The sequence below is a fragment of the Neoarius graeffei genome, chromosome 27 (assembly GCF_027579695.1).
Source record: "Neoarius graeffei isolate fNeoGra1 chromosome 27, fNeoGra1.pri, whole genome shotgun sequence".
Taxonomy (NCBI): domain Eukaryota; kingdom Metazoa; phylum Chordata; class Actinopteri; order Siluriformes; family Ariidae; genus Neoarius; species Neoarius graeffei.
The window spans coordinates 44613015-44634079 of NC_083595.1; the positions used below are offsets into that span (position 1 = coordinate 44613015).

General features: G+C 39.4%; 1 protein-coding gene across 2 annotated transcripts; it reads left to right on the forward strand.

Moving 5' to 3' along the window:
* The first annotated feature begins 1691 nt into the window (after positions 1-1691).
* Positions 1692-20121, forward strand: LOC132874860 (leucine-rich repeat-containing protein 36-like). Of its 2 annotated transcripts, XM_060911310.1 has the most exons (7): positions 1692-1766; positions 3557-3720; positions 9359-9512; positions 13015-13289; positions 13386-13476; positions 19639-19756; positions 19975-20121. In XM_060911310.1, the coding sequence occupies exons 1-7, from the start codon at positions 1694-1696 to the stop codon at positions 20045-20047; spliced, it is 948 nt and encodes a 315-aa protein (XP_060767293.1). In that variant the 5' UTR covers positions 1692-1693; the 3' UTR covers positions 20048-20121. The 2 variants fall into 2 exon arrangements, with proteins under 2 accessions (XP_060767293.1, XP_060767295.1); XM_060911312.1 differs by lacking the exons at positions 1692-1766; positions 3557-3720 and adding an exon at positions 4571-4635.
* Positions 20122-21065: the final 944 nt, after the last annotated feature.

The window sequence follows — 21065 nt, forward strand, 5'->3', positions numbered from 1 at the left end:
CATACACTGGGCTCAAACCCAGAACCTTCTTGCTGTGAGGCGACAGTGCTAACCACTACACCACCATGCTACTACATCATTTTTTTTTCTTTTTTTGTGAATGCAAACCATAATTCTTCTGTTACAAACCAGTCAAAAGCAACTGGGATAACTTTTTTATCCATTTAATAGTAGCCTTTTTGTATTGGCATGCAGGTTACATAGAACAATAAATGCCAATGGTTACACTAATTCTCAGTATTATTATTATTATTATTATTATAATAAATTATTTTCTGAATGACAATTTGTTAAGGTAAGATGTTATTGCCTACAGTCACTTGATACTGCATTTTAGTTGCATTAAAGAACTAGTTTTTAAATGCTTTTTTAAAGTATTTTAAGCTGTTATTAACCATATAGAAAGATCTGGGTATAGTGTTTCTACAGAAAAGCTTTTTTAGAAGAACACAGTGAATGTCGGGTGTGAAATGAGCCAAGGTACTGTCTCTCTGTTTGGCTGATAGTAAAATTTTATAAACTCCATTGTAATCTAAATTCTCTTTCCACACTCGTGGAAACTGGGGGGTGCGGGAGATCCTGCTACTCACTTCAACAAGAAATAAGGCTTACTGGTGTTTACTAATTTGAAGATGCTTTTCATCATCATCATCATCATCATCAATCATAGAAATCTGAACAATGAGGTCCTCAGAAGTCATTACCTGAGCTATATGACATGTTGTGAGAAACTGGAAAAGACTTCTGACCCATGAACTGGAATGAATAACCAGCTCTGCTTTTAAATGTTGCTACGTTATGCTGCTATGGTGATACTTGACCTTTAAAGTCTCTGCACCTTCAACTGTAACGTTGTTGGACCAAGTCTGTGTGTCTCTCTGGCAACAAAGAGAATCTTTTCTGCTTTCACCACTTTCAGTGAACTTTCTCAATATCTTTCAGGTGGTGCAAAATTATCATTATTTTTTAAATCGACTCGGATTTTGAACTGTAAAAAAGTGAAAAGCTGGGATGAGATGATGCATTAGTGAGTGAAGGATGAATTCTGGGAAAGAGGCAAAAGAGAAAAAGAAAACACAATGTGATCAACAGGATCTTGTGAGGTGAGCAAGATACAGCAGACATGATATTTAATTATAAATATAAATATATATTTCAAATGATTATTTATTGTTTGTGAAAATACAATTGTATTATGTGTATTATTTACTGTTCAATAGCAACACTCTGGTATCTTCAGATAAGGACCTCAGGCAGTCTGATGTTATGAAATCACACAACTCCAACCTTGATGAACGTAAGAGATGCAGAAAATTCAACGTTCAAACAAGCTAATATCTACAAATGATTAAGCAATAACATTGTCACTTTGAATCTTTCAGATGATGAAGTATCTCCTGGTCCTTCTCACTCTGTCCTGCGTTCTTCTTCCTCTCCTTTTCCACGATCCAAAGATCTCAGAGTAACTTTTCTCCAGGAATATTCAAACAGCTCTCCAAAGACAAGACCCTTCTGTCAGACTTTAAAACAAAACACATCTCCTTTATTATCGAGAACTGATCAGCAGGCAGGACTTGCGCCTACATGGAGCACACCAGAGATCAGATCTTTATATTTGGGATCTGAGCCTACAGAAGGAACCAATAAACCCTGGGACATGACTTTTAAGGATGTTGTGTTGTCACGGACCACAATGAATCACACTTTGGCTGAAACAGACACAGAGCTGGAATCACATACCGACAGACTGCTCCACCTTACTAGGGGTACTAAACTATTATTCTCATTTTACATTCATTTTTATAAAAATTATATCATAAAATGCCTTTTAAAATTTTATGATGGCAAGATGAAAATGTTACAAATGTAAGTATTTAAAGCAGAAATCCACCATGAAGGACTTGCATATAAATGTTTATAATGTTCGATCGCATCCAAGACTTATTTCCTAATGAAAATTGGAGTTCACATGCTTAGTTTTTGGTCTGTTTTTACTTTGGTTAACAGTTTCCGATATTATAGTGCCTGCTGATAGCAGTGAGATTTAACCCTTATTTCATGTCTACACAGAGCAATGCAGCGGCACTTTAGTCTATCCAGTTCTCTCACTTTGCTCCAATAACTTCAAATGCTAACTTATTATGCTGAGTCTCTGCTGCAATTGTGCCGTATAGCTGCATTGCATTCTGGACCTTTTACATGTAGGGAAGCCCAATAAGCCTTAAGAGGGCTTATGTGTACAAGGGGCCAAAATCTACAAGCAGGACAGGTGGTGTGATGCTCTCTCGCTACTAATCTACTCAAGTGCAGCCACGTACCCTGGTCAGGATTTGAACCAGGGAATTTCTGATTTGCCACACCTCTGAATTAGCGCGCCACTTCTTAAAGCAAATCTCTCTCAAACTATTTTCACAAATCTCTTTTCTCGAATATATATTCTTCCTTTAAGATAACGTTTCTCAGCAAACCTCAGAGCACCATTTGCTTATAAACAGACATTGCACATAGCACCTGATTATGTGCATGTGGCCATTGCATGGTAACCAGGACCGTGCCTGTTTTAAAGCCCTTGTAGGTGTAAAGATCATTATTATATCCACATTCACTGGATATGAGCAATTGTATGCTCTGATTGGCTACTCTGCTACTACACTATCAGCTCATATATCATGAGAAGAGAAAAACAAAATGGCGGAGCGTGTTGCTGCACCAACCGAGGACGAAATAACAACTACTCAAAAACAAAACTCCAAAAAATACAAAAAAAGCAACAAAATATGGAATGAAAGTATTTGATGGTAAGAATGTATCGTTTTTTTAATTTTTCAGGAATTATTATTATCGCATTTTTCACAAATTGCTACTGTCATTGCGCTGGTTTGTTTACATTCTAAGCAGAAATTATTTTGGTGGATGTTTTGTATAAAGTTTTTATTTATAGAATTTGCAAAAAATAAAAATGCTCTGTTTCTCAAAATCCAGTGAATGTGGATAGAATAAAAAAAGAGTTATTCCATTCAATCTCGTCGTACATGGCTTATAGCCAATCTGGTGCTACGCGCCTCATCAGCTATCAGCTCATGTACGATTCGATTTCATGGAATAACTGTTAATTGTAACTGTGTTAGCAATTTGGCACCCTTAGAAAATAAAAGTGCATTCAACTCACTGTACCTTTAGGGGTACAATAGCTTATCACTGGGGCAGTACCAGGTACTTATTTGTTAGCCTGGGCCCGCCCATCCTAAGCGTGACGCAACACGAGGGCCTGTTGCGAGCAGAGCTTTGAAGTTGCGTTAGCCAGACTACTTATTTGTACCCTTTATATACTGCTTAGGAACCTATAAAAGCTACATATAGTTACCGTCAGGTCCAATAATGAGCCCCAGGGGGTACATTACTGTAACTTGGGGGACAGAACTAGACTCCTACTCTACCCCTATTTGTGACAGTGTGTGATGTCAGTGTGACAGCCCTCGAACTTCTCACAGGAAGAAGAAATATACAGCACCAACCAAAGAATAATATATCCATTTTGCTATTCTTATTGGTATAGACTTGTATGAAGCCACCCACCTTCCTGATGCTGCCGTACAATTGTTCAAGATGAGAGGAGAGGAAAGATCACCAATACATAGACTCTGCATGAATTCCTTATTACAGCCAGACAAACAGGAGAGCCAGCAGACTCCTAAACAACAGCTGAGAACCAAAGAACAGGTTGGCCTTTTCATTGACGATAATTTTGATAGCAATTCTGAGTATTCTTCATGACTCATTCCTCCTAAGTTAGACCCCAAGCTTATTTATTTATTTTTTTAAATTTATGTAGTACTTTTAGCAATGGACATTGTCAAAAAGCCACGTTACAGAAATCCAAATTATCCCTAATGAGCAAGCCAGAGGTGACGGTGACTAGAGAAAACTCTCTGAGATGATATAAGGAATGAAACTCAAAAGGGAACATTTTCTCCATCAGGAAATAAGTGGCTTCCACTCATTAAGCCCATTCATTCTCATTTCAGGTTGAAGACATATTTGGTATTTAATAACTCAAATCCTTGGATCCTAATAGAATATATGCTCGCCCTATCTAGATAAGCATGAAAGCTACAGTATCTATTTTCTTGCAGATATTCTAAGCTGAAGTATAATTATAGATCCAAATATCAAAAAAGAAGTTAATTACACTAATAAACCAATAACCACAGTACACCATAATGATGGCACCGGAAAGCACTAGACCAGGGCTTTTCAAAGTGTGGGGCGCGCCCCCCCTGGGGGGCGCCAGAGTTCTTCAGGGGGGGGCGCAACGTGAGGAGCCTTTACCAGAGACAAAATGGATCGATTTTTAGTACCTAAAGCTACAGTGACTACGTTTACATGCACATCCAAATCGAGCTGCTGTCGGTAATCGAGCTGAAGGTCCCAGCAGGGTGCCAGAGAAATCCAATCCTACATGCACAGTGTTTAAATCGAGCTATTGTTATGAGGTGCATTGTGCACCCGAGCCACAGGTGGCGCTACACGCCCCATCGTGCTGGTACACTTCCGGTTGTCGTCATGAAGAAGAGCTATTCAAGAGTATAAACAAAGTGACTACAGGCGGAAATTAGCATGCACTGCTATAACCTGGTACAGACATCTGTCCTTACCACAAGGATAATGTTTAATTTGTGCACTGTCCCTTTTAAAAATAAAATAAACTCTAAGAAGAGTGTTTGTAGTTTGTATGTACGAACAGAAGTGTTCCTAATAAAGTGGGCGGCTAAGGTGAAGTGTCATGCCGACCGAGGCTGTTTTTTTTTTTGACACAATTCACAGCTATGCAACAGCTGTACAGATGTATTTGGTGATACAGTAAGTGAGCTAAATTTTAACAGTGCAAACAATGCCACAAAAAGAAAAGATTCATGCCGTTGTCATGATTCGTTGTCATGCCGACCGAGGCTGTTGTGTTTCCCTTGTGGTCTTGTCACTTCCGGAAGGGGCAGTGCTGAAGTAAGTAGCTCAAATACGTAGCTCAGTAGGGTTTACATGCACTAAGTAGCTCGGCAGAAATCGCATAATCTAGGTCGTGTAGCTCGATTCCAAGAAATCAAGTTCGGTTCAATTTCAGTCGAATTAAGGTGTATACATGGCATTTTGAACTTCGATTTCAGTCGAGCAACGGCAGAAATTCGATTCTCTCTATGTGCATGTAAACGTACTGAGTGAGTGAGGAGACAGACTCTGGGCCAAGCAAAAAACCGGAGCCTCCAGGATGGTGCGATTTGCAACTTCAGCACAAATTCAACCAATCCCCGCGAATTCAGGGCGGTGTTGCAATTATATCCAATCACCGCAACTTTCCCGCAAATTTGACCAATCGTTGGCGTCGTCTTGAGGTGACGTCGACAAACTACCTTCCGCCTTACTTCCGTGTTTACGTTCAAGAGAAGCAGCATGCACTTAGTGTTGCCAGATTGGTTTTAAGTGCATTTTGGTGAGTTTTGAACATATTTTGGACTGGAAAACGTCAGCATTAACTGGCAACATTGCATGATGTGCGAGTCAGTGTTTCTGTAGGCTTAAATTCTGTTACTGAAAGTGTGTTATGTTTACAGTGAAGGACTGTGTGCACTTTATTTTTTTTTTTACTTAATACAAGAAATTAATGGATGCCAACATTTTTGCCAAAATGGTATTTTATTTTCCATTGTTTAGGCAGCTTCAGCATCATACTGTGAGATTCTGTTCAAATTGTTTTTTTTTTCTTCTATGAAGCCTGAGCCATTTATTTTATTAGTTTATAATTATTGTTTAATTTAGTCTTCAGGAGAGACTGCCTGCACACAGGACTAGTATTAAAAGTTTTTTTCTTACATGAAAGCTGAGGCATTTATATTATATTTTAAGGTAACTTCATGTTGTGCTGTGAGGTTCTCTGCACTTTAACTTTTGAACCAACAGGGATAAGTAAAGCCTATTTTTCTGCATTTTTGTAGTCCTCGTAATCTTTTATATTGGTAAAGTTGTTTATTGGACCATTTCTCAGTGTCTTTGTTTTTTAATCAATAGTTTTTCAGTAATAACATAATATTTAACATATCACTCAATTTTAATCACAAAAAGAGAAAATCGCAACAATTTCTCGCAACTTTCACTTCCTCCTGCAATGTAATCGCAACAGAAACCTAAACACCGCAACTTTCATCGCAATTTTTTTGGAAAACCCCCCGCAACATCAGACATTTTAGACCGCAACAATCCTGGGGGGACTGGAAAAAGAAGGAAGTATGACCACGATTATTTAAAGTTTGGATTTTCATGGACTGGATCTGAAGATGCTCCACTGCCACAGTGTGTTGTCTGCCAAGAGATGCTAGCTAACGATGCTATGAGATGTTTAAAATGTGTAAAACAAGATGTTTTAAAAAGCACAGATGTTTAAAATGTGAAAAATAAAAAAATAAAAATGTGTACAACAACCATTTTTTTTTAAAAATACGAATGGAACATTAAGTATAGCAACAACAAAAATTGTAAGGGGGGGCGCTGTTGTTTATTTGCTCTCCGAGGGGGGGCTGACTCTCCCACACTTTGAAAACCCCTGACCTAGACTATTATAAAGAATTAGAAAGTCATCAAGAACCACTCAAGATCATGAAGATCCTTTGCATGAAAACACAAAATGGCATCACTAACTATTACAAAACTACTACGAACCAGTAAAAATATTTGTTTTTAATTTTTCAAACAGGGACGAGATTTTGTGGGGAAAACAACCTGCTGGCAACTGGCAGAGAATTAAAAAACAAACAAACTTTATTTACATAAAGATACAGTGGTGCTTGAAAGTTTGTGAACCCTTTAGAATTTTCAATATTTTTGCATAAATATGACCTAAAACATCATCGGATTTTCACACAAGTCCTAAAAGTAGATAAAGAGAACCCAGTTAAACAAATGGGACAAAAATATTATACTTGGCCATTTATTTATTAAGGAAAATGATCCAATATTACATATCTGTGAGTGGCAAAAGTATGTGAACCTCTAGGATTAGCAGTTAATTTGAAGGTGAAATTAGAGTCAGGTGTTTTCAATCAATGGGATGACAATCAGGTGTGAGTGGGCACCCTGTTTTATTTAAAGAACAGGGATCTATCAAAGTCTGATCCTCACAACACACGTTTGTGGAAGTGTATCATGGCACAAACAAAGGAGATTTCTGAGGACCTCAGAAAAAGCGTTGTTGATGCTCATCAGGCTGGAAAAGGTTACAAAACCATCTCTAAAGAGTTTGGACTCCACCAATCCACAGTCAGACAGATTGTGTACAAATGGAGGCAATTCAAGACCATTGTTACCTTCCCCAGGAGTGGTTGACCAACAAAGATCACTCCAAGAGCAAGGCGTGTAATAGTCGGAGAGGTCACAAAGGACCCCAGGGTAACTTCTAAGCAACTGAAGGCCTCTCTCACATTGGCTAATGTTAATGTTCATGAGTCCACCATCAGGAGAACACTGAACAACAATGGTGTGCATGGCAGGGTTGCAAGGAGAAAGCCCCTGCTCTCCAAAAAGAACATTGCTGCTCGTCTGCAGTTTGCTAAAGATCACGTGGACAAGCCAGAAGGCTATTGGAAAAATGTTTTGTGGATGGATGAGACCAAAATAGAACTTTTTGGTTTAACTGAGAAGCGTTATGTTTGGAGAAAGGAAAACACTGCATTCCAGCATAAGAACCTTATCCCATCTGTGAAACATGGTGGTGGTAGTATCATGGTTTGGGCCTGTTTTGCTGCATCTGGGCCAGGACGGCTTGCCATCATTGATGGAACAATGAATTCTGAATTATACCAGCAAATTCTAAAGGAAAATGTCAGGACATCTGTCCATGAACTGAATCTCAAGAGAAGGTGGGTCATGCAGCAAGACAACGACCCTAAGCATACAAGTCATTCTACCAAAGAATGGTTAAAGAAGAATAAAGTTAATGTTTTGGAATGGCCAAGTCAAAGTCCTGACCTTAATCCAATGGAAATGTTGTGGAAGGACCTGAAGCGAGCAGTTCATGTGAGGAAACCCACCAACATCCCAGAGTTGAAGCTGTTCTGTACGGAGGAATGGGCTAAAATTCCTCCACGCTGGTGTGCAGGACTGATCAACAGTTACCGCAAATGTTTAGTTGCAGTTATTGCTGTACAAGGGGGTCACACCAGATACTGAAAGCAAAGGTTCACTTACTTTTGCCACTCACAGATATGTAATATTGGATCATTTTCCTCAATAAATAAATGACTAAGTATAATATTTTTGTCTCATTTGTTTAACTGGGTTCTCTTTATCTACTTTTAGGACTTGTGTGAAAATCTGATGATGTTTTAGGTCATATTTATGCAGAAATATAGAAAATTCTAAAGGGTTCACAAACTTTCAAGCACCACTGTATATGATACTTACATAAGCTTATCATGACAAATGACATACATAAACCTGTAATTTCCAAAAGATGTTAACTGTCACAAAGACTACTTCTGTCAGTTTAAATGTCAAGCTGAAAGTCACATTTTTTGTTGACATACACCGGTCAGCCATAACATTAAAACCACTGACAGGTGAAATGGATAATTAACAGTTATTCCACGAAATCAAGTCATACATGAGCTGATAGCTGACGAGGCGCATAGCACCAAGCTGGCTATAAGCCATGTACAACGAAATTGAGTGCAATAACTGTTTTATTCTATTCACATTCATTGGATTTTAAGAAACAGAGCATTTAAAATTTTTTTTTTTTTGCAAATTCGAAAAATAAAAACTTTGTACAAAACGTCCGACAAAATCATTTCTGCTTAGAATGTAAACAAACTGGTGAAATGACAGTAGCAATTTGTGAAAAATGCTATAATAATAATTCTCAAAAAATAAAAAAAGATACATTTATACCATCAAACACTTTCATTCCATATTTTGTTGCTTTTTTTGTATTTTTGGGGTTTTAATTTTCAAGTAGAGTTTTTATTTCGTCCTCAGTTCAGCAACATGCTCTTCTCCTTCTTTAGGGTTTGTTGGTGGTTGGCAAACCAACTTAAAGGTGCATTACTACCACCTACTGGGCTGAAGTGTGGAACAGGTGCTATTGGGAGAAAAAATTCTTTTAGCTATTTCTGTTTATTTTAAATACTTGATAAAGTGATATATCTGACTTGATGCACTCCGCCATTTTGTTTTTCTCTACTCATGGTATATGAGCTGATAGCCTAGTAGTAGGGTAGCCAATCAGAGCGTGTGATTGCTCATATCCAGTGAATGTTGATAGAATAACATTGATTATCTCATTATAATGGTACTTGATGGTGTTTTTCTTCAGATGATTTTTCCAGAAGCCCAGAGAAGCTCTTTGCCTGGTCCAGCTGTCCAGCCCTCTGGCCCTGATGTGTGCACTGTGCTGAGGACTCTGCTGGATCTGGTGGATGAGTACTGGAATGGACAATTCTCTCTCCACCTCAATCCCAACTTTATGGGTATGCATCCATTACAAAGCAAGCTTTAGGTGATGTGCAGTTTTCATTCAGCCTTTATATACGTATATATTTTTGAGTAACAGGGGAAGTCATGGCCTAATGGTTAGAGAAACAGCTTTGGGACCAAAAGGTTGCTGGTTTGATTCCCCAGACTAGCAGGATTGACTTAAGTGCCCTTGAGCAAGGCACCTAACCCCCAACCGCTCTGGCAAGAGTGGTGGCGTACCTTGTGTCTGATTAGCCAAAGAAAAACTGATGATGTGATCATCAGTTCGGGCATTGAACCCGACCAACTTGAGTAACAGTGGTCTCCAAGATTATTACCATATGGCCAAAGGTTTGTGGACATCTGACCATCACACTGTCATGCGATTCTTCCTCAAACTGTTGCTACAAAGTTGGAAGCGCACAACTGTATAATGCCCTGTGTGCTAAGCAAGCTCCATGAAGACATGGTTTGCTGACATTGGAGTGGAAGAACTCAAGAAGCATTTAGCAGATGCACTTATCCAGAACGATGTATAACATACCCAGAGCAGCCTGGGGAGCAGTTGGGGGTTAGGTGCCTTGCTCAAGGGCACTTCAGCCATTCCTTCTTGTCCAGGGAATTGAACTGGCAACCTTTTGGTCCCAAAGCTGCTTCTCTAACCATTAGGCCATGGCTTCCTGTCTGTGAGTAGCCTTTACAGAGCTCTGACCTCAACCCCACTGCATATTTTTGGTATGAACTGGAATGCTGACTGCAGTCCAGGCCTCTTCACCCAACATCAATACTTGATCTCACCAATGTTCTTGTGTCTGACTAAGAATTCCCCACAGCCACACCCCAAAATCTAGTGGAAAGCCTTTCCAGAGGACTGGAGGTTATTATAACAGCAAAGGGGAACCAAATCTGGAACAGGATGTTCAATGAGTACATATGAGTGTTATGGTCAGGTTTCCACAAACTTTTGGCCATATTGTAGATGACTGGACCAGTCAAGCTTGAACAAACTTTAGAATTCATCTCCCTAATTTAACCTCAAACTAGACTTTCAGTTGCATCCGAATATTAAGAGACAAAAGTGCATTGGACCAGGGGAAGGAAGAAGAGTATGAAAAATTCATGATTTGAAAAATATATAGTCCATATCATGGTTTGGGTTTACAACAGAATTCCCCCTTTTCAAATTGGATGGCAATGAGTGACATATGATCCAGAAGTTGCATTCTAGATATTAAATTATGAATTCTTAGAATATTAAAAACATGTTCAAATAGCTCTGAACCCCCTGAAGTGGAAAATGGTTGAAAAACTCACAGAAGTTATAAACAGGGCAATAAACCAAATAGATGAGATTAAAGCTGTACTGCCTTTCAGATTTTTCAAGTTAGGTCACAAAAAGAATTTCCCCTGACACCCAATTATTTTTGTTTAGTGGACCGAAAGCTACTTAATTCGAATCACAGACTTCCAATTTAATTTAATTTAATTTAATTTAATTTAATTATTTTTCAAATAGAACAATTAATGAATTTAGGGCCACATGGCCCTAAATTCTCCGCTATCTTTGCCTGCTTCACCATGACCCAATTCAAGACACTATGTCATGCACCATGTGTTGGGCTTTCCCCGTTCACGCAAGGCATTGTGGGATACAAATTTGAAACAGGACAGGAAAATGGAGGATGTGAGTGTGCAAATGAAATGTGAAAGACTGACTACAGTAATGAAAAGCGAGAAAAACAGACATTATGTTGCGAAGGAAAGGAAATGCAGGGCCAAATTAATAAATAAAGGAGATCAGCGAGCACCTTCGTGTGATCAGCTGTTTGTTTAGTGACAGAATGATGGAACTGTTAGTGCACGGTCAAGGTAAACCTGCGCATGCACAGACGGACTTCCTCTGTCTGCTTGATTGTGCGAAGTGAGCGATTTCATGCACATTATTTGCTCGGGAATCCCCTCAAATTAAATAACTTCCCAGCCACAGAATGGCCTGATATTTTGTGAGATATTACAGAAATAAACATCTATCACAATGACCAAATTTCAGAGGGAACTAAATTTCACTGATTTTATGAAATCGAAAGGCCGTCTAGCTTTAATGAATTACACAGTTCCAGGAAACCTTTAGACACAGAGCATGCATGCTAAGCTACATGCTAAATTAATGTTGGTGATGTAAAAAAATGTCATGGTATGTTTTGGAAGGTTTGGATGCTGTTAAAGGGCCCATGGCATGGTGGTTTGTTGATGCTTTAAACGGGCTCGTGGAGGCTTCCGGATGTTATATCCGCAGCCTTTCTCGAAATGAACCCTCGGTACGTAGATATAGCCTCCTGGGAGAAAGCCCCATTTCAGCGCTTTTCCCAGTGCGTCGTTTTGTTAATGAGAAGCAGGAGGCGGGGAAGGGTAGACGGTGGGGGCGTGCCATGGGGGGAGGGGCTGCCGTCTGCCTCCCAAGCCGGCCGAGAGCGCTCCTCGTCGGGCACGGCCAGGCGGGCGAATGCCCTGGTCCGTCCGCCCTGTCTAAAAAAATGGTACAACTCGAGCCCATGTACCTGGCTAACTGCAGGAAGCGGTTAGCTGCACAGCTAATGTAGCCATTGCTAGGCTAATGCACCGATTTTAAAACACGGCAAAACGACCAGTTATACACTTACTTGTTCGGTGTTTGTTGCTGATGCGGCAGGGATGCTTGGCACAGACCCAGGCTTCAGTGACAGTTGATGTGCAAAACCTGCCCTACTGTCCCAAGTTGTGGAAACATTCAGGAAAATGCTTCCGACAAACATACACCGTCTTAGGTAGACTCGACGGCGTATTATTGAAGTAAATAAAATTAAGCCACTGCGTCTTCAGGGGCTCTCCCGTCGGCAGTAAAAACAGACTCCTTTCTGTGTTGTCACATCCATGTACAGCGCAATTTCCATGTTGTGTCTTCTATGGGCTCCTCACTACAAAATGTAGTCATGTGTTCTGCGCATGCGCAGTAGGCTTGGTAGGACAAACAGCAACTTTTGAGTTGGGCGGGCAATCCATACAGTACGTGGGAATCCAGAGGGAGTGGGTGGGAATCCAGAGGGGGGGCATGGGGATCATCTCCCTTGCTGACATAGGCAAGGGAAGAGTTTATCAATGCGCCGTTTTGACGTGCCATTCTCAAATGTTGGGCATAGTTTGGTTTACACATTATGAAATTTCTAGCCACTGGGGTGACTTAAGAAGATCAGAGAAACTCATTTTAACGTTAAAAAACCACAGAAAGTGAAAATTTCATGCCATGGGACCTTTAAATAAATAATTGAGAATTATGATAACTTTAAAACTCATGCTGTAATACTACCCATATCCACATGTGACACATGTGGGAAGAGGAAAAAAATGTGAAAAATATATTAACCTATAGAATATATTGATTTTTTTTCTTTTTCCCAAGTAATTTAACTTTCTTAATTAATAATAATAATAATAATAATAATAATAATAATAATATCATCATTGTATGGTTTCTCAAAGCTAAAGCCATCCTGCTTCTGTTACCTCTGACCAACCCTGTTCCACCATCCCAACCTGAGACCAAGAATATAAAAGGAAGTAAGGATGAGCAGAAAGGAAAGCAGGAGAGCACAGAAGGGTGGTATGTGGAGAAATCAAGGCAGGTGAAGAGTAGATTGAGGAATGAACAGGGTGGATATGAGGAGTGGAAAAGCTCCGCAGAACACAGATCAGAATTTGATGTCTCAGAAGTTCAACAGCTGAAGAAACAACTTGCCAAAACTCAACATGAACAGGTCTTTGTATTGCTTTTTTTCACCCCAAATTAACATTTTAAAATTTGCCTGCTGTGTTTCAAAAAAAAAAAAACTTTAAATGCTTCTGTGTTGAAGGAATCATTGAAGACAAGACTGACCTCAGCTTTAAAAGAAAACTTCATTTTGCAAGCAGAGAAAATGAAGATAATCAGACGTTTGGAAAGTGGTGAGTAGTTGCATAAGGTAGAACATGAACATACACAGTACTGTGCAAAAGTCTTAGGCACATGTAAAGAAATGCTGCTGACCAAAAATGGCCAAAAAAAATAATGAAACGAAATGAAATGTTTCAACATTTAAAAAAATACTATAAACAGTAAGCAGTGAATAATAATAAATGAAACAAAGTCAATATTTGGTGTGAGACGACCCTTTGTTTAAAAAAAAAAAGTAGTCTCAGGTACAGTGAGTGCAGTTAGTATAGGTAATCGTATGAGGCCGAGTAAAATTAAGGATTAATTTCACGAGTGATTTCGAAGTTTTGAAAATTGCCTGAATCGCAAAACGACGAGGGCAATTTCAAAACTTTGAAATCACGAGTGAAATTGATCCTTAATTTTATGAGGAACCATACGGTTACTTGTTTATAATATATAGGGCCAAATTCATACTTCGGAAGCCATTCAAGTTCACAACATTTGTCATCCACGTTTTCTGAACCAATCAGGGCACAAGACTATCTTGCATGTTTGAATCAGTTTCTAAAACATTCCTTGTTTTCGCAAATCTCTCACTTTTCCCTTGAAGACTTTTCATGATTCTTGAAAAGTAACATCTTTCAGGATTGATCCCGGATATTTCTCTTGTCTCAGATGCCGATCCAATGCTGCTTGTATTACTTTAAGAGAGTCTGGTTCGTAGTTTTCCCCATTTTCCTTCCTCACTTCTGCATAAAACTGCGATAGCACCTTGTCTAACTCACAGCATTCATATGCCACTAGAGAGTCGTTTATTTGTCTTTCTGTGGCCAATTTCTTAAACACGGAAAGCCAAAAATTCATACTTTTTTGGTATTTTCATTTTCGCTTGCGGCTTTCGATTGGTTTATCATTTCTTCGTCAAATATAGCAAAACGCAGCATTGCTGAGTCAGCAGAGTCAGCCATTTTGTTGACAAAATTTGCTAATTTTTGTAACCGTAACCAAGCAACGAACTAGCCAGTAGCATTTCAGAAATACGGCCCCATGTTAAGGAAAAAAGCCCTCCTTAACTGACCAATCAGAATTGAGTAATTTGGCCCTATGTATTATGTATACTATGTATTATAATATAAGGAAATGAGCTGTAGGTTGGGCGGCACGGTGGTGTAGTGGTTAGCGCTGTCGCCTCACAGCAAGAAGGTCCGGGTTCGAGCCCCGTGGCCGGCGAGGGCCTTTCTGTGCGGAGTTTCCATGTTCTCCCCGTGTCCGCGTGGGTTTCCTCCGGGTGCTCCGGTTTCCCCCACAGTCCAAAGACATGCAGGTTAGGTTAACTGGTGACTCTAAATTGACCGTAGGTGTGAATGTGAGTGGTTGTCTGTGTCTATGTGTCGGCCCTGTGATGACCTGGCGACTTGTCCAGGGTGTACCCCGCCTTTTGCCCGTAGTCAGCTGGGATAGGCTCCAGCTTGCCTGCGACCCTGTAGAACAGGATAAAGCAGTTAGAGATAATGAGATGAGAGGGATGAGCTGTAGGTTTTACTGAGCATCTTACAGAACCAACTACAGTTCTTCTGGACACTTTAACTGTCACATTTGCATCTTAATTAATTTTGCATCAAAACCCAGTAGTCTTCATTATGTTTTCTTTTTTAATGTGAAAAGTGCTCATCTCATCTCATCTCATCTCATCTCATCTCATCTCATCTCATCTCATTATCTCTAGCCGCTTTATCCTGTTCTACAAGTCGCCAGGTCATCACAGGGCTGACACATACAGTGGTGCTTGAAAGTTTGTGAACCCTTTAGAATTTTCTGTATTTCTGCATAAATATGATCTAAAACATCATCAGATTTTCACACAAGTCCTAAAAGTAGATAAAGAGAACCCAGTTAAACAAATGAGACAAAAATATTATACTTGGTCATTTATTTATTCAGAAAAATGATCCAATATTACATATCTGTGAGTGGCAAAAGTATGTGAACCTTTGCTTTCAGTATCTGGTGTGACCCCCTTGTGCAGCAATAACTGCAACTAAACGTTTCCGGTAACTGTTGATCGGTTCTGCACACCAGCTTGGAGGAATTTAGCCCGTTCCTCCGTACAGAACAGCTTCAACTCTGGGATGTCGGTGGGTTTCCTCACATGAACTGCTCGCTTCAGGTCCTTCCACAACATTGCAATTGGATTAAGGTCAGGACTTTGACTTGGCCATTCCAAAACATTAACTTTATTCTTCTTTAACCATTCTTTGGTAGAACAACTTGTGTGCTTAGGGTCGTTGTTTTGCTGCATGACCTGCCTTCTCTTGAGCTTCAGTTCATGGACAGATGTCCTGACATTTTCCTTTAGAATTCACTGGTATAATTCAGAATTCATTGTTCCTCAATGATGGCAAGCCGTCCTGGCCCAGATGCAGCAAAACAGGCCCAAACCATGATACTACCACCACCATGTTTCACAGATGGGATAAGGTTCTTATGCTGGAATGCAGTGTTTTCCTTTCTCCAAATATAATGCTTCTCATTTCAACCAAAAAGTTCTATTTTGGTTTCATCCATCACAAAACATTTTTTCAATAGCTTTCTGGCTTGTCCATGTGATCTTTAGAAGACTGCAGATGAGCAGCAATGTTCTTTTTGGAGAGCAGTGGCTTTCTCCTTGCAACCCTGGCATGCACACCATTGTTGCTCAGTGTTCTCCTGATGGTGGACTCATGAACATTAACATTAGCCAATGTGAGAGAGGCCTTTGGTTGCTTAGAAGTTACCCTGGGGTCCTTTGTGACCTCGCCGACCATTACACGCCTTGCTCTTGGAGTGAAATTTGTTGGTCGACCACTCCTGCGGAGGGTAACACTGGTCTTGAATTTCCTCCATTTGCACACAGTCTGTCTGAATGTGGATTGATGGAGTCCAAACTCTTTAGAGATGGTTTTGTAACCTTTTCCAGCCTGATGAGCATCAACAACACTTTTTCTGAGGTCCTCAGAAATCTCCTTTGTGCGTGCCATGATACACTTCCACAAACATGTGTTGTGAAGATCAGACTTTGATAGATCCCTGTTCTTTAAATAAAACAGGGTGCCCACTCACACCTGATTGTCATCCCATTGATTGAAAACACCTGACTCTAATTTCACCTTCAAATTAACTGCTAATCCTAGAGGTTCACATACTTTTGCCACTCACAGATATGTAATATTGGATCATTTTCCTCAATAAATAAATGACCAAGTATAATATTTATGTCTCATTTGTTTAACTGGGTTCTCTTTATCTACTTTTAGGACTTGTGTGAAAATCTGATGATGTTTTAGATCATATTTATGCAGAAATATAGAAAAATCTAAAGGGTTCACAAACTTTAAAGCACCACTGTACGTAGACACAGACAACCATTCACACTCACATTCACACCTACGGTCAATTTAGAGTCACCAGTTAACCTAACCTGCATGTCTTTGGACTGTGGGGGAAACCGGAGCACCCGGAGGAAACCCACGCGAACACGGGGAGAACATGCAAACTCCGCACAGAAAGGCCCTCGCCAGCCACGGGGCTCGAATCCGGACCTTCTTGCTGTGAGGCGACAGCGCTAACCACAACGCCACCATGCCGCCCTGACAAGTGCTTTCTTTTGTAATATCCTGCTCAGATACAAACATTTTTTTTCTTCTGTAACATTTAATTTTGTGCTGGAAAACGAAATTTCGAAATCTAAAATGTTTTTGTACTGAGTCAATAATGTAGAAGTCATAAAATAGAAATCTATAACTAAGTTAAGATGGGAAAAAAATTGGTTTCTTAAAACTTTTGTACAGTACTGTACAGTGGTGCTTGAAAGTTTATGAACCCTTTAGAATTTTCTATATTTCTGCATACATATGATCTAAAACATCATCATATTTTCACACAAAAGTCCTAAAAGTAGATAAGGAGAACCAAGTTAAACAAATGAGACAAAACTATTATACTAAGTCATTTATTTATTGAGGAAAATGATCCAATATTACATATCTGTGAGTGGCAAAAGTATGTGAACCTCTAGGATTAGCAGTTAATTTGAAGGTGAAATTAGAGTCAGGTGTTTTCAATCAATGGGATGACAATCAGGTGTGAGTGGGCACCCTGTTTTATTTAAAGAACAGCGATCTATCAAAGTCTGATCTTCACAACACATTTGTGGAAGTGTATCATCGCACGAACAAAGGAGATTTCTGAGGACCTCAGAAAAAGCATTGTTGATGCTCATCAGGCTGGAAAAGGTTACAAAACCATCTCTAAAGTGTTTGGACTCCACCAATCCACAGTCAGACAGATTGTGTACAAATGGAGGAAATTCAAGACCGTTGTTACCCTCCCCAGGAGTGGTCGATCAACAAAGATCACTCCAAGAGCAAGGCATGTAATAGTCGGTGAGGTCACAAAGGAACCCAGAGTAACTTCTAAGCAACTGAAGGCCTCTCTCATATAATAATAATAATAATAATAATAATAATAAGTTACATTTATATAGCGCCTTTCAAAAAACCCAAGGACGCTTTACAATTATAAACAAGGAAAGAAAAAATAAATAAAAATATAATAAAAAGTAAAAAGTCCACCAAGTAGGGGTCAGGATGTAATTCCCATGGTGTAGCAGCCACAGTCCCACCAAAAGGCGCATGAAAACAAGTCCCACATCTCCAGCACCGCCGCCATGACGCCGTCAGCAACATCGCTCGAACACCACGCCGTGGATCCACACAGCGAGCAGAGAAGCTCCGCCACACAGAGCGCTGGTGTGTCCCAAACCGCCTGTACAGCCGCCGCGACGCCACCGAGTAACATCGCTCGAAACATCACGCCGAGCGTTAAAGCACAGAGTGCTGGACAACCATGATGTAAATTGAGCAACAGGCTCACTGCAGTCCACAGCTGGGAGCACAGGCATCACCCACAGCGAACCAAGGCCTGGAGGGAACCAACGCCCCAAACTGGGTCCGGAGCTACACCACAACCGGCGGACAAAACACACAAACAAACACCAAACTACACAAACACACAGGAAAGAAAAAAAATAGAAAAAGAAATAAAATAAGAGCTCCGGTGAGAAGCGGCAGCCAGAACGCGCACGACATACTCTCAACCGGAAACGGAAACGAGAAAAAAAAAAAGATGGAGGGTTCATTGGCTAATGCTACTGTTCATGAGTCCACCATCAGGAGAACACTGAACAACAATGGTGTGCATGGCAGGGTTGCAAAGAGAAAGCCACTGCTCTCCCAAAAGAACATTGCTGCTAATCTGCAGTTTGCTAAAGATCACGTGGACAAGCCAGAAGGCTATTGGAAAAATGTTTTGTGAACGGATGAGACTAAAATAGAACTTTTTGGTTTAAATGAGAAGCGTTATATTTGGAGAAAGGAAAACACTGCATTCCAGCATAAGAACCTCATCCCATTTGTGAAACATGGTGGTGGTAGTATCATGGTTTGGGCCTGTTTTGCTGCATCTGGGCCAGGACGGCTTGCCATCATTGATGGAACAATGAATTCTGAATTATACCAGCGAATTCTAAAGGAAAATGTCAGGACATCTGTCCATGAACTGAATCTCAAGAGAAGGTGGGTCATGCAGCAAGACAACGACCCTAAGCACACAAGTTGTTCTACCAAAGAATGGTTAAAGAAGAATAAAGTTAATGTTTTGGAATTGCCAAGTCAAAGTCCTGACCTTAATCCAATCAAAATGTTGTGGAAGGACCTGAAGCAAGCAGTTCACGTGAGGAAACCCACCAACATCCCAGAGTTGAAGCTGTTATGAATGGAGGAATGGGCTAAAATTCCTCCAAGCCGGTGTGCAGGACTGATCAACTTACCGGAAAAGTTTAGTTGCAGTTATTTCTGCACAAGGGGGTCACACCAGATACTGAAAGCAAAGGTTCACATACTTTTGCCACTCACAGATATGTAATATTGGATCATTTTCCTCAATAAATAAATGACCAAGTATAACATTTTTGTCTCATTTGTTTTACTGGGTTCTCTTTATCGACTTTTAGGACTTGTGTGAAAATATGATGTTGTTTTAGGTCATATTTATGCAGAAATATAGAAAATTCTAAAGGGTTCATAAACTTTCAAGCATCACTGTATGTCTACCATGAGCTATACACTGCGTGTGTTTTGTGCGTGCATGTTAAGACACTACACTGTTGGACATGGGGGTGCATCTTGACAGAGAAACACAAGTTCTTCAACAGCAAGACAAACTCTTAAAGCAGCTGGAACGTACACTGCATCATCTACAGAATAATCACAGGTAAAGTCCTTTACCATTAATCTGTATCAGTTTAAAACTATTAGTCATATTTAATCATTTTATCATTGTTTAAATGTCGATCTAAGTACGTGAATCAAAATTCAGGCTTATAAATACAAAAATCACTCCTTTAACCGAATCCTTTGACAAGGTAATATAAATGGTACGAAATGTTATTTTTATTTCCTGATGTAATAATATATGTTTTTTCCCCCCAGAGCCTTGTTATGCTCTAATGACTTGCTACAGAATTTGATCAAAAGAACCAGCAAATGTAGTAAAATATTATAAACCTACTGAATCAATACTAGTAATATGAACAGTTTGTATATCTTTACTGTATCATGTGTTCAAGGCTGAACTTTAAACGGATTTATTTTTTGTTATAGTATGTCTTATATGCCTAAATGATATGTTTAAATGTACTGTTTAAAATCATAAAGATGCCACTGTTCTCTATTCCTTCTGTGTATAAATATATTCAAGAAGCTAGACTTACAATGAGAGATGATTAACTCAGAGTAACCACTTTTTACAATAAACAATAAAATGTTCTCTTGAAAACAAACAAACAAAAATACAAACTACATTTACATTAATGTTTATGTAGGTTTTATGAAGGTTCCATGCAGAATGCTATAACAGAACATGCCTCTTTGATAAATTGATCTATGACAGATCAGAATTATGTGATCATTTCTATGAATGTGTATTTCCTGTATGAAAACTAGGAATATAGACACCAAGATCAAAGATTACATGATTACTTACATACATACACATTCAGATGGTAAAACTGTTCATGTTAAACTGTTCTTTTGGTGCTACTGATCAACAAGGTTGGGGAGTGGTTAACCCTAACCCCCCTTCAACTCAAAGTTAGAACAAGGATTTCTTACTTCTGGGTAGAAAAAAAAAACTAATAAAAGTCACCTCAACTCAGAATACTGACTTCCAGCTCAGAATACTTTGGCGGGTTTGGGGGTTGGACTGAAGGAATAAAAAAAAAAAATGTTTCATATGTCAAACCCAGCGATTTAACTGTTAGAGACCTGGGGTCTCATTTATCAAAGCAATCATAGACTAAGTTTCAAATATGTGTGGAAAGCTGCCAGTATGTACAAGAAGACTATTACACAGTGGTCAGTGATACATTTGGCCATATGCATTTGCACACAAAAAAAATATATCCCCTAAATCTCCATGTAGGGTATAACAATTCCATTTAAAAAGGCAAACAATTGTCTTGTCATAATTACATCTTACAGTGGTGATTGAAAGTTTGAGAACCCTTTAGAATTTTCTATTT

Bases quoted from the DNA above. Each gene is read 5' to 3' on its own strand.
- LOC132874860 (XM_060911310.1), top strand. From the start codon at position 1,694: ATGAATCACACTTTGGCTGAAACAGACACAGAGCTGGAATCACATACC. The intron at 3,721-9,358 runs GTTGGCCTTTTC...GTTTTTCTTCAG, and splicing joins AGCTGAGAACCAAAGAACAG to ATGATTTTTCCAGAAGCCCA. The intron at 19,757-19,974 runs GTAAAGTCCTTT...TTTTCCCCCCAG, and splicing joins CATCTACAGAATAATCACAG to AGCCTTGTTATGCTCTAATG.